This window comes from Anguilla rostrata, chromosome 15, assembly GCF_018555375.3.
Source record: "Anguilla rostrata isolate EN2019 chromosome 15, ASM1855537v3, whole genome shotgun sequence".
In the NCBI taxonomy this organism is placed as follows: Eukaryota; Metazoa; Chordata; class Actinopteri; order Anguilliformes; family Anguillidae; genus Anguilla; species Anguilla rostrata.
The window spans coordinates 30459078-30472117 of record NC_057947.1 but is presented as its reverse complement, the minus strand read 5'-3'; the positions used below and the strand labels follow the sequence as shown (position 1 = coordinate 30472117).

General features: G+C 44.8%; 1 protein-coding gene across 1 annotated transcript in view; it reads right to left on the bottom strand.

The window, feature by feature from the left end:
• The window catches only part of LOC135240775 (collagen alpha-1(IV) chain-like), a 55075-nt gene that overhangs the window by 19733 nt on the left and 22302 nt on the right, over nt 1–13040 (bottom strand). Inside the window, exons 2-19 of the mRNA XM_064310692.1 lie at nt 8391–8447; nt 7323–7412; nt 6663–6707; nt 6398–6442; nt 6034–6096; nt 4624–4677; nt 4185–4211; nt 3603–3680; nt 3411–3473; nt 2738–2773; nt 2459–2497; nt 2260–2352; nt 2123–2158; nt 1963–2022; nt 1752–1787; nt 1070–1114; nt 742–774; nt 115–175 (exon numbers count right to left, since the gene is read on the bottom strand). Of these exons, the coding sequence (XP_064166762.1) occupies nt 115–175; nt 742–774; nt 1070–1114; nt 1752–1787; nt 1963–2022; nt 2123–2158; nt 2260–2352; nt 2459–2497; nt 2738–2773; nt 3411–3473; nt 3603–3680; nt 4185–4211; nt 4624–4677; nt 6034–6096; nt 6398–6442; nt 6663–6707; nt 7323–7412; nt 8391–8447 (961 nt within the window). The remainder of the gene's footprint in view (nt 1–114; nt 176–741; nt 775–1069; nt 1115–1751; nt 1788–1962; nt 2023–2122; nt 2159–2259; nt 2353–2458; nt 2498–2737; nt 2774–3410; nt 3474–3602; nt 3681–4184; nt 4212–4623; nt 4678–6033; nt 6097–6397; nt 6443–6662; nt 6708–7322; nt 7413–8390; nt 8448–13040) is intronic.

The following is a 13040-nucleotide window of genomic DNA, read 5'->3' as shown; positions in this document are numbered from 1 at the left end:
ATGAGCAATGAAGTATAAAATCTAGGCAAGGGTCGTAAATAAATTTCTTTTTTTAGAAATGGTCTGTTGCCCATGGCCTCCTAGTTTGGAATATGTGATGATGTGCTTCAGTACCCTTGTCTCCTTTTGGACCTTGAGGACCGGGTTGACCTGCTGGGCCAGGAGCACTATCACCCTGTTAAAGCAATCAAATGCACGATCAATCGCACGATCAATTCAATTACCTTCGGATATAAACTGTCTACTCAACAATTATCCACAGTACCAAACTTCTGAAAAAACAGAATCACAGACTCTTGATTGGGGTCATTTGTTTTATTGTTAGTTAAGTCTGTAATTACAAGTCAGATCATAACATGTGCCTCCAGTTAAGCAGAAACTTTTTAAAATGCCCAAAACTTGCACAACTGTACGATCCATGCTGTTTACCAAACTGATCTCAATGGGGATATGACTGCAACTGAAAATAGACATAACAGCTGCATCAGGCCTTTAGTGAGCTTCTACCCATTTTACCATTTAGGATTTAGACACATTTCCCACAATTGAACACTCCTTACTGTTTCTCAGAAACTCATCTCTTTTTTTTGGGGGGGGGGGGGGTGTTATAAGCCATAATCAAGCTATTTGAAACTGCTGGTAAAATTTACCAGTGACACTGTATCTGCAGATGGATATCAACACTGCAAGGTCAAAGAAAGCAGAATAGTCACAACGAGAGCAGTATTAAAATGTACGTACATATCCTGGACGTCCTCGCTCTCCCTTTTCACCCTGTGTCAAGTGCAATTACAGGTTCCGCAGTTATTTGACAATCTACAGCATTCAAACCATTGTTGATCAGTCCTATATTTAAAATACTTAGAAAGAGTTTGTAAAGAGAGTCATACTCCGTTTAACACACACTGCCCTAGGAAACAGCCACTCCAATTTTACAGGTTTCTGCAACCATGTAACATCTATGGAGTTTAAAGCAGCCAGTCTATCTATTTATCTAGCTAACTAAATGAACAATTTGACATAAATATGTGGGATAAATAGATTTAAAAGAGAGCAGATTTTCACGTACCGGCTGTCCAGGGTACCCGGGGCCTCCAGAAAACCCTTTCTCGCCCTGCAAGAGCAATAGACGTGTGCACGGTTAGGGTATTTAGGCTACTTAATTATCAGCAAAATAAATTGTGTTTAAGGTATGGTTATTTTTATTTTGTTGATAATTTTCCCTCCCCAATTTTGAATGCCCAATCATATTCATGAGCCCTCATAGCACAACCTCCACTACTTGTTTTGGAGGATGTAGATAAGGAGGTGCCTTCCTCCAAAGCACACAACCCCAGCCAGTGCTGTTTGTCACACTGCAGCGTGCAGGTTGGGCTCACACAGCCCACCAGTCAGAGGAAGACGCTCCATGTACAGCTTAACATGCTGATAATTATGGGCGTCCCGGTCGACCAGCAGGGGTCACCAGTGAGCGATGAGACGCTGTCATCCTGGCGGGCTGAAACCCTCCCATCCCTGGGTTACACTGGAGCCAATTTGTGTGTCGCCCTGTGGGGCTGTGGCCACAGTCGGCACTGGCACGGTCCAGATCTTTTACCAGACCATTGGGCCCACCCGTGCAACCAGAACATTGCCTTAACAGGATGAGCCACCCAGCAGCCCCCAAAGTCCAGTTATGCATTATTCCTTAATAGCAATCGGGGGGAGTTAGTACACTGTTCATGCAAGACGTATCAAAAGTCAGAACATACTTTACTCCCATTCTCTCCGTCCTTGCCTGGTTTACCCTGGAATCAAACGAGAAGCTCAGTTCAGTGCACTGTGCATCAACCAGATGTGCATTTAGATATTGCTGCATGTTTACGGTGACTGTTTATATGCATTTAGATATCGTGACGTGTATATGCACTGGTTGTACGGAACGGTCACACGAATAATTCAGCAACTGCGCGATGCTCTTACCCTTGGGCCAGGAGAGCCAGGTTCCCCTTTGACACCAGTCTGGTAGGGTAAACAGTAACCCTGCAGAGAAACACAGTTGGGACAAACAGCTCATATACACGCGAGGGTGGATCTGGTTGTTTTTAGGCCACATAATGGCCACGCTGAGAGCCACGCTTACTTTCTCTCCTTTTCCACCACGTTCCCCTGTTTCACCCTGAAAAAAAACAAACAAAAAATACATTTCCCATCAGGCAACTGAAATGCATTGCGTGAACTGTATATTATTTGTGTGGGATTATTGTGACAGCTCCACACCTGCGGTCCAGGTACAGCAATTGTAATAGAAGGTCCGCCCACTTCACTGGGGGGAGACGTGGGTCCAGGAGGACCCCGGTGTCCTCGGTCTCCCTGTTATACAATAAAAAACACAGAAGAACACAGAAAAATGTTTCAAGAAAAAAAGTCACACGGCTTTCAGAAGATCGATAGATTAGCAGGTATGTCTGGCACTCACCTTATCACCTTTTTCACCTTGGAAAGACAGCTTGTCACCCTGGAATTATCAGAGACAAAACAACTTTATAGTACTTCACCGACTTCCTGTTACGTCACCGACTTCCTTTTACTTACCTGAGAGAACCTCCCGTTACTTAACTTCCTTCCTGTTGCCTCACTGACTGAAATTTCTGTTACTTCAATTACTTCCTGTCACTTTGCTGATTTCCTGTTTTTGGACTCACTTCCTGTTATTCAACAAGCACGAATAGTAGAGCACACTGATACCAGGACTTACCTGCTCTCCTTTGGGGCCAGGGGGGCCAGGATTCCCCTGGAGGGGACGGAAGAGGATTTATCAGTCGTCATTAAAATATAAACGTTGTCAATAAATGAATAAACGACACCTCATCTAGTGCTGTTGTGTTCATGCACTGTTCATGTACTGTTTGAGCCTAGCTTTGGGAAACTGTGAAAACCTGTGGATTCGATACATAAAAATCGGGGATTAAGGACTGGTCACGGTTCACAGAAACTTAACTGAAGTTCATTACATTACATCACATTACATTACATTTATTTGGCAGACGCTTTTATCCAAAGCGACGTACAAAAAGTGCATTTCATGGTCATAGACAACTGTTTAACACAGGTTCATTAAGGTACAATACTTATTTTGTACAGCTATTTCTAGCCAAGAACACAGTTTAGTTCACACAGTGAACACTATTCAGACCTAACCTCTGCAAAGCCAACTAGGCAGAAGAATAAGCTACAGTATTAGGACAAATACAAATTACCAAAAAGTGCTGGGATGGGGCAACATGTAAGTTCACATCACAGGATGGTGACAGAACGCATGCTTATGCTCTGCTAATTAAAGTTTTTGTTGTTTTTTTTTTTTATACAGTACCCTTCATTAGACCACCTGGATCAGGACCACAGTGACCCAGAAGGGCCAGACTACTCACCCGGGGTCCTGGAGGTCCTACGGGTCCATTTTGGCCTGGAATTCCGGGACCTCCCTGCGCTCCCTGCGAAAAGTTTAATGGACAAAAATGTTTGGAAGCAAACACTTCCCAGGCCTGAGTGACGGGTTCGGCGGGCCACGCGTCTGTTCGAACTCAACCGCCGTCTTTCAGCCGACCGCAGCGCGAACGTACCTGCTGACCGGGCATTCCGCTGAAACCCTTCTCTCCTTTCTTTGGGATGAAGCCGTCGATGATGCCGCCGGCATCCCCCTGGGAGAAACACACAAAGCCGGTTGTTCAGTTCCTTGCTTCGGTATTTAGCAACCTCGTAACATCCAGTTTGTTTTATTTCTTAAGTCGATCCCATTTTAGGATCGACTAACCTCAATCATAACCCTAACTCTAACCATAACTCTAACCATAGCCATACCTATAACCCTAACTCGAACCCCTACCCTAACCTTAACCCTAACACTAACTCTAACCAAAACCATAACGCTAACCATAATGCATTGCAACATCCTTTGTCAGTTCAGGAAGACGCAGAGTTGCAGCTCCTTCACTGAAATGCATGCAGGAGGCCGCATGCATGTCTGCAGCCCGTACAGCCGTTTGCTCCAGAGGACTGCTCCGCCTGCGCAGCTAACGCATATGGACCACAGGGCCCGGCCAATCAGGGCTGACAATGCATGAGCAGGTGGGAGGGATACCCAGCCGACAGAATCTGACATTCAAAAAGAGAAACTACCACCAAAAAACTCCCCTTTCTCCTACCTTCGCTCCTGTCAATCCGGGGATACCCTGAAAAAGAATTCGTAGAGAAGGATATATGTGTTACCAATAACGACAATATACAGGTAAATGAAAATGTATTGGGACAGTTGTGGCAAATTGGTCATTTTTCCTCTGTGCTAATCAAATTAGTATTGTCAAATCAAGCAATGACTTTGAGGCAAAATTCACAATGTGCATTTATTTTGTGTGTTTTTTTTTTTTTAAACAGGCATTTATACAACTACATTACAACTTCGCCATTCAATGAGTCAAGTCCCCCCTATTCGTTAACTGTGTATCAACTCCAAAGGCATCAGAAATATTGTTTTAATGCTTATCAGTAAACTGTAATCAATCTATGTGGGAAAGCAGTGGTTGGGAAGGCTGCCGTCTGAATGAATGATCATGCATGTCCTGTTACAGGGAAGTGCAAACCTACAGGAGGGCCGCTTGGTCCAGGAAATCCTGGCAAGCCATCATTGCCCCGGTCCCCCTGGAAAACATAAGGTCAGTGTAAGTAAAGCACAGTGGCAATATGCAAAACACACTATTATTATTATTATTATTATTATTATTAGTAGTAGTAAATGGTAAATGGTAAATGGACTGCATTTATATAGCGCTTTTATCCAAAGCGCTTTACAATTGATGCCTCTCATTCGCCAGAGCAGTGAAGGGTTAGGTGTCTTGCTCAAGGACACTTCGACACGCCCAGGGCGGGGTTTGAACCGGCAACCCTCCGACTGCCAGCCAATCGGTCTTACCTCCTGAGCTATGTCGCCCCAATGAATGATAGTAGTAGTAGTAATCGTAGTAGCAGTAGTAGTACTGCTGGTAGGACTATTCATGTTAATATTAATATGAGTATATGAACTGTAGATTAGCAACAGAAGTGTAGGGTAGTTCTCAGTCTGCCTCTTATCAGACCCACAAAGGAAAACAGACTGTTTATTGTGCTGACAGGGAGTCAGCAAGTGGGATGAAGAGACAGTGCTCAGTTGCAAAACATCCGATTGGATCAGCATTATGTGAACTTTAGGTTCTCCATAATGCAGTGTAATCATGTTTTGTATTGTTGGAAAACTGATGTCACGAGGAACAAGTTGGTGTCTTTGGTGGTGGGGTGCCGACTAAAGATCTTGATACCCATGGGTCAGCGCCCAGCCAGACACAAAGGTGTGATATGCTCACAGAGGTAGTGCGAGCAGGACCATTGATCCATACTGCTTTGCCATGATTGTGTCTTTATTTGGTGACTTTGGTGTTTTGCTTCGATCGTTTTGTGCGTAAGAAGAAACGTGCGGTGGTTTGGGGAGACTCGGCGACACGGTCTCCTGCACCAAGTTTGACAGCAGGCTGCTCCGTCTACGCACAGAGGAAAGGTCAAAACATTATTTTTGGGAGTCGGATAACTGAGATGACGTTAAATGAATCCCATTCCAGTAGCACCGCGTAAGACTACACGCGTTCCACTCAGATACTTCCGCTGTTCGGTTTGCGGAGGGGTTTCTTGCAGTCGGTGACCTCGACGCGATACGTTTTGGTTTCTCACTGTTGTTCGTGACCTCACCGCACCTTTTGGTGTATCTAAGAGGTTCCTTACAGTTGTAGTAATAAGAATAATAATAATAATAATTTGTAAGCAATAATAATAAAAGTTAGAATATTCAAATATTACAAAGAATGATAAGGGCAAACAGGACCAGGGCATTTTGAGAGGGACAGAGAAGAACAGAGAGGGAGAGAGAGGGACAGAGAGGGACAGAAAGGGAGAAAGAGGGAGAGGGACGGACGGAGAGGGAGAGAGAGGAACAGAGAGGGACAGAGAGGTGTCAGTCATGCGCTTTACCTTCGTCCCATTACAACCTGGGATGCCTCCTGCACCTGGGGGGCCATCTTGCCCTGGGATTCCCTGTGGAGGGAAAAGGATCACCTGATCACCGGAACAGCTTACCCACCAAAAGCCTATATCTGCCACATGGAAATACATACCTACTGACACTTATGAGAACACACAGGCATGACAGAACTACATAATCTGTACTTTCCAAATGTACATCCACAGACCAGGGTACATATTTAAAAACTGAGTGGGGTGTGGAGTTAGGCAATGTCTGCTGGAAACTGATCAGTGACCCGCAGTAGAGGTGCAGTGTGTTCAGGTCTGTGTGTGTGTGTGTGTGTGTGTGTGTGTGTATAGGGTCTGTACTTACTGGGAGACCTGGGTTTCCCGGAAACCCCGGCAAACCTGGAGGACCCTGCAGGACAGAGACAAAATCTGAGCAACGCTGACACAACGTTCATACAACACTAAGCAAAAAACAATGGAAGTAAAATTTATGTGCATTCTCTGAGGAAACGCAGTAAGATGGATGCACTACTCAGCGTACCAGTGCAACAGCAGTCACTTCCTGTCTGTGCTGCCATTCAGGAAGTGCTTCAGTGGAGGCTTCGAAAGGTTCGAAGTGTGTTACTTACACGTGTTCCTTTCAGCCCGGGCACTCCTGAGTCTCCGAAGTCTCCCTGCACGTGGAGTTTAAACACTGAGCATTTTTACGGGCAGACAGTACTAATAAAGTTTAAACACTGAGCGTTTTTACGGGCAGACAGTACTAATAAAGTTTAAACAATGAGCGTTTTTACGGGCAGACAGTACTAATAAAGTTTAAACACTGAGCGTTTTTCCGAGCGTTTTACTGCTCACATGCACATGCTAAGACAAAATTATTGTACCGATGTCTAGATCCCCCTTAAATACACATTTCTCATAATTTTCTATTGTCATTTTTGACCTTGTTTTTACACTAAAAAAAAAAAAACAGTGGTGTTACTATAATCTATGAAATTCATGTCTTTTCAAAATGGCATAAATTCTGTCGCTGCCTTCTTTTGTGATAATACTCTTGAGAAAGCCAAGTAGCACCCGGGTAAAGCAGTCAATGAGAGAGAGAGTAGGCAACAGAGGAATATGCTCCAGTCAGCACCAGGGGGCAGCACTGAGCTTGTTTGTGTCAAACTGCGAAATTCAAGTTCAACACATAAAAGCACGGTGCTGCCCCCTGCTGTACACTGGAGGTTCTGTGACTGTCCTGGATGCTGGAGCAGGGAATGGGGGAGGAGCTTGCTTCTGTCACTCACCTTGGGGCCAACTGGCCCTGGGGGCCCCTCATGCCCTTGCATTCCAGGAAATCCCATGTTGCCTTGCAGTCCTGGAAACCCCCTCTCACCCTGAAATACAAACAGACCTGTTATTCACAAGCGTCTCCATGACACATTGCACCTAATGATCCTGCAACTAAGAGGATTTACATCAAAACAGTTAATCAATCAACAGAATTGATATTTTATAGTACCATTTCACAATTAAACTATCCCAATAAAGTGTATGAAGTACCTGGAAAAATATCTGTTGTGTTCATAAAGTGCATTTTATCAATTTAAAGAATTTTACAGTAAAGATGAAAACCCACCTCAACTACCACCGATCTGTGGCACCCAACATGAGATTGTGGCCAATTTAAATGGATGAACAGAAAATAACATGCATCTAAGGGCACTTATTAAGAGCTGCAGTCAAAAAACTATTTTTGTCAGTGTTTTGATAGTATCTGTTACTACATAATAGTAAGAGGGATTGAGTAACATGGATATTGGAACACTGTAGGGAGGAGGGATTTGAAAAGCTTTCATTGGTGCTGTGTTCATCTGGACACCAGAGAGGATTCATGAGTCATCCATGAGGACTGTTGGGTTTATTTATTTGTCTGCCGCCAGGTGGTGCTGTTGCCTCATCAACTTCCTAAGTGTGTTCCAATAATGGGCTTGTGCGTATGTTTGCGTGTACATGTGCTTGTGTGTGTGTGCTTATGCGTGTGTGTGTGTGTGTGTGTGTATTTGTGTGCGTGTGTGTATGTGTGTGCTTGTGTGTGTGTGTGCGCCTGTGTGTGTGTGTGCTTGTGTGTGGTATCACTGTGCCTAGCAGGCTTTTTGGCTGTGCATCATTCCCAGTGGTCAACTAAAGCCAGAACATTTTCTTTAAAAAAAAAAAAAATACAACTGCTTTTAAACATTAACACATGGAACATCTTACAAGCGCTGAAAATAAAATAGTGCAGCACCACACGGTCCGCGGACACAGCTGCAGCCCCACACAGCTAGGATAGGGGAGACAGCACGGCGCAGAAATGAAACAACGCACATACATACCTTTTCACCTTTGACCCCAGAGCAGTCGCACTTCCCACATCCTGTGCCGGAGCATCCCTGCAGAGAGAACAGACACAGGGGATCAGCCGTCCGAGCCCCACACTAATGCTGCTGCTGAATAGCCGTAGTCACTTCCTCCAATGGCTGCTTTCAGAAAAAAAAACACATAAAAAATGTTAATGACGTAATGAAACATTATTATAGACATAATTAAATCTAATAATTTTAAATTCACATTTGTTTAGTTTTTCTGTAGGTCCTAGTTCATGGCACAGGATGCAGCCCTGCTTCTGATTGTACCAGATCTTTGACAGAGTTGGTGATGCACTGTGTATCATATCTTTGTTTGCTCACATTTACCACACATAAATCCTCTAAACTGTGATTTTTGCGATTGCAGGAGATAAATTCCTCTCCGGCAGAATCACCTTGTCAGTGGCTCAGATGGGTCTGTGATTAAGCTCATTTTGTTACAGTGGAATATCAGATAACAACAGACACATTTTTTAAGCTCCCCAGTGAATGATCTTGTTTCTGTCCTGTTTCACGTAAACTGGGAGAAATAGCTTTCTCCTAATGATGCACCCAAACTCTAATTTTCAACACATTCTTCATGTATGATACAATAAAAAATGTGATAACCCCCTTCTGCATGGTCATGGGGTATGGGTAATGTTAAACAGCTGCCCAGTTCATGTTTGTGATTGGAGGATTCACAGGGAGACTAGGAGACAGTCTGGTTGCTGAAGACAGGCATGTAACAGACTACCCAACCCTGTAAATCAGGAGTGATGTATCATTTGAATGGGTGCTGCTATGACCAGGCAACCCCCACTCTATAACTGATTCGGTCCTGTGTCAAACGATTTACTACGGTGCAGAGACAGGTGTGTGCTGGGAGCCATATACCCCCCCGCCCCCCGCCCCCTCTTTCATGACGCCCAAAATGAGGAGCCACCTAATGTTGTCTGTCAATCTGGTGTAAGCCAATCACTGCTCAGTTGGGGTGAGCAGTCTTCGGTTGGAGAAAGTCAATGATTTGCTGCATGCCTTAGCTCCATTGATTACAGAATTTCTCATTGGTAAAGGGTAATTACACCTTAGATCGCTTCTGCTGTACCGTGTTTGCATGCCTACTTTATGATAAAACATCTTAATCCATTATTGTTATTTCAACATTTCTGAAATAATATTATTTTATCAACAACAAAAAAAAAAAACTGGTAGAAAACATCTTGGTGCGGCCCTCTAACGTTTGAAAAATGCTTTCTGCATTCCATTCTGGCCCCTCCCCAATTGTGATACCAGAGTACCACTTTGGAGGTGCTACTACATCACGTAGATGTCAATCAAGATATACTGAGCGGGAAAATTGCTGCTGCCCACAAAATTGTCCATTTACTTTTTAGCACCGCGGAACACTACTGGTTTCAGCCCAAAGTTTTTCAAACCGGAGAAACATGGTTGCCTGTTTATAAACTGACTTCTAAACAGTCCATTAATGTTTGATCTTTGATATTTGACCGGCAACGCCTAGTTTTGACAATTTGATCCGAGTTTAATGAGCCAGGCATCACTATGCTGTACAAATCATTTGCATGTAGAATACTTTATGCAAATGAGATGCACACGCCTACACCGCCCACCCCGGGACGCTTTTTTTCAAAACTGTGCAGTAGGCGGAGCCAGGCTGAAACAGTGAGTGCAGTTACTCTTTCATTCTTACAGAAAACCAATATATAGTCAATAAATATAGAGAAAAGGCCAGTATATATGAAATATTAATTCAGTCATTTAAGTTGTTAAATATTCAGTGTTTGCTTTGTACGCCATTGCCGGGGAATAAAATAACATCACAGTTTGCAAAACCCGTCCCCTGGTCCCGTAACCAGCTGCAACGGGAGACCCCCAACACCCCCTCATGTCCCACCCTATCAACCCCTTACCCCCGCCCCTCGCTCCCAGCCTAATTTCCTCAATCAGGGACAAGCCTGGGAACTGGGCTGCACACACACACACACACAAACACACATGCACACACACACATACATGCACAAACACACACATGCACACACAAACACACACATACACGCCCATACACACGCCCATACACACCCACAAACACACACACACACACACACACACACACACACATGCCCATACACACCCACAAACACACACACACATACAAACACAGGTGGTGGGGAATCCGGCCAAATGCACACATCTGTAGGAACGTGTCTGTCTCTCAGGCCTGGCTGTGCAGGGCTCTCTCTCTCTCTCTCTCTCCCTCGGCCCTGGGCGGGAGGTAATTGGATCAGTATGTGGATCCTTAACAACCTTGGGAAAGACCGGCTCCGGTTCTCATAGCGTGTTCAGCGTGGCGCGCCGCGCTTCCTGTGCGCGACCCACTCCTGCTCGCTCTCGGGGGGTCCCCGGGCCCAGGTGTTTGGCTTTAGATTTTTTTTTTTTGCAGGTTTGTGAAACGCATGTCTAGCGCCTGATCTCACTCGTGTAATTTGCACACTTTGATTCGCACAGGGTGCGCAACAGACGGTCTGCGTTTCATTAATCTGTAAAAACAACAGGGACAGAAGCTGGGAACTTCGAGCAACACCACCAAGCACAAGGTATAAATCGTTTTTTTTTTCTTCTTCAAAGCAAGCTGGGAGCATATTAACGGGCAACAACGCAGAGCTAAGCGCAACCTACAGATATAAATCACAGGCAGTCGAACACAAACACATTTTCAGTCATTTCTGTACTTGCTAACTTTGCATAGCCCCCAGATATAGTGTCTTAGTGTTCTGAGCCCATATCCACTCACCATGATCAGCAATACAGCTGCGCTCAGGTGAGGGATGTGATGGACTTACAGTACAGAGGCTATGAGGCAGTTAGGTGTGTGATCATCAGGTACAGTCTCACAGACTGGCGGGACACACACACACACACACACACACACAAACATATACATGCTATTATAGAATGGCAGAACGTACCAGCTACTCCCAATTCCCTCGCCCCCCCACCACACACTCTCTCTCTCTCTCTCTATCTGGCAGAACACAATAACCACTCTCACCCCCCCCCCCCACCCACACACACACGCAAACCCCATTAGTAAAATTAAGGGAGCTGATTGGGTGAATGGGATAAAAGGACTCAGCCTTTATTCTGGAGCCAAAGTAAAGGTTGTTTTAAACCCAGAGTAACCAAATAATCCATATGCGAAACACTTTTACAGTAATTCTGCTATGTGAGCAGCTCTTTTAGCCAGGCTGTAGAGTTCAGGTTTATGTTTGTCTGATTGTGCTCCATGAACCACAGGCAGAGCACAGTTATCGTCTTTAATCTCTCTGCTAGACATTCTGTTTAGGAGCCTGTGTGCAGTCGCACAAGTGCCTGTCTGTGAGCGCCAGCATGTTGACGTGCGCTTTGTGTGTGTGTGAGTGTGTGTATCTGAGAGCGAGGCCTATACTACAGGTTCCCAGTATAATAGCAGGATGTTTGCATGACATCACAGATATTATGTGATTGGTGGAATGTGTATTGCTCAGGATGAAAGACAAACAGCAGGCACAGGCAAGTACTGAAACATTTGGAAAGTTCCAGAGAGATAGCCACAAGTTTTTCTACGAGAGTAAAGGCAGTCAAAATCACTCAAAAAGCTATTAATTATGTTACACTAAAGCCTTTACCAGATGCCCTACCCTATAGTGACTTACACAGATCGCATATTTACATACAATCCACTCCTACATCTGGATATTTACTGAAGCGGTTCAGGTTGAGTACCTTGCTCACAGGTACAACAGCCACTCCCCAGCTGGGAATCAAACCCACAACCTTTTTAGTTACAAGCCCAGTTCCCTTACCCATTATGCTACACTACCCCCCGATTAGTGATAATGTTATTTTTGAGTTAATGGAAACGAGGGAGGACCAGCTGTGTGTGGGTCCCACATAAAAACCTAGAGACGGCACCCTGTTCACCACAAAAATAATGTGACCACAGGGGAGCCAGGCACCTTAGTGTATAAAAAAAGAAACAAAATTAAACGCACACTGAAATTTTATACAAGGTGCTGGTGACCGTAGTGATTATAATAAAGAAAAAAAAATGAACACCGTGTACACTCAAGCTCTGTAATCTTATTACCGACATTTCACCTTTCGTTTCAAGAATGCCCCCGATGAAGTCAAAACGCTGGCCATAAAATTAAGTTTGCGGCGTTCAGTTCATCGTTTAGGCACCTTAGTCCATTCAGGTGATGCGAGGTTATTGCACTATCATGCACGAGAATATGCCGAGAAGCTTCGGAGCGCGTTTAGACAGAATTTAATCTAGAACGGAATCTTAAGAGTTTCGCCAAGGCCTGCGTTTACTTTTCCCCCTTTCTGGTAATCGCAATTAAGCCCTGATTAAATCCCCTTCTGAAAAGCTCCAAACATGAACGGCGCAGCTGGCCTGGCCCGGAGAGTGGCCAGCATTCCTCCGCTGGCCCCGGGGGGAGAGCCGTACGCTGGCGCCTGGTCCCGCCGAACGCCGCCCCGGGCCAGCTCCGTCGCCCCAAAACCTGTTCTCTCATTGCAGGTCACGTGGGGATGTTTCTCCGTAATGTGTTACCGCGTGACGCTACCATAACA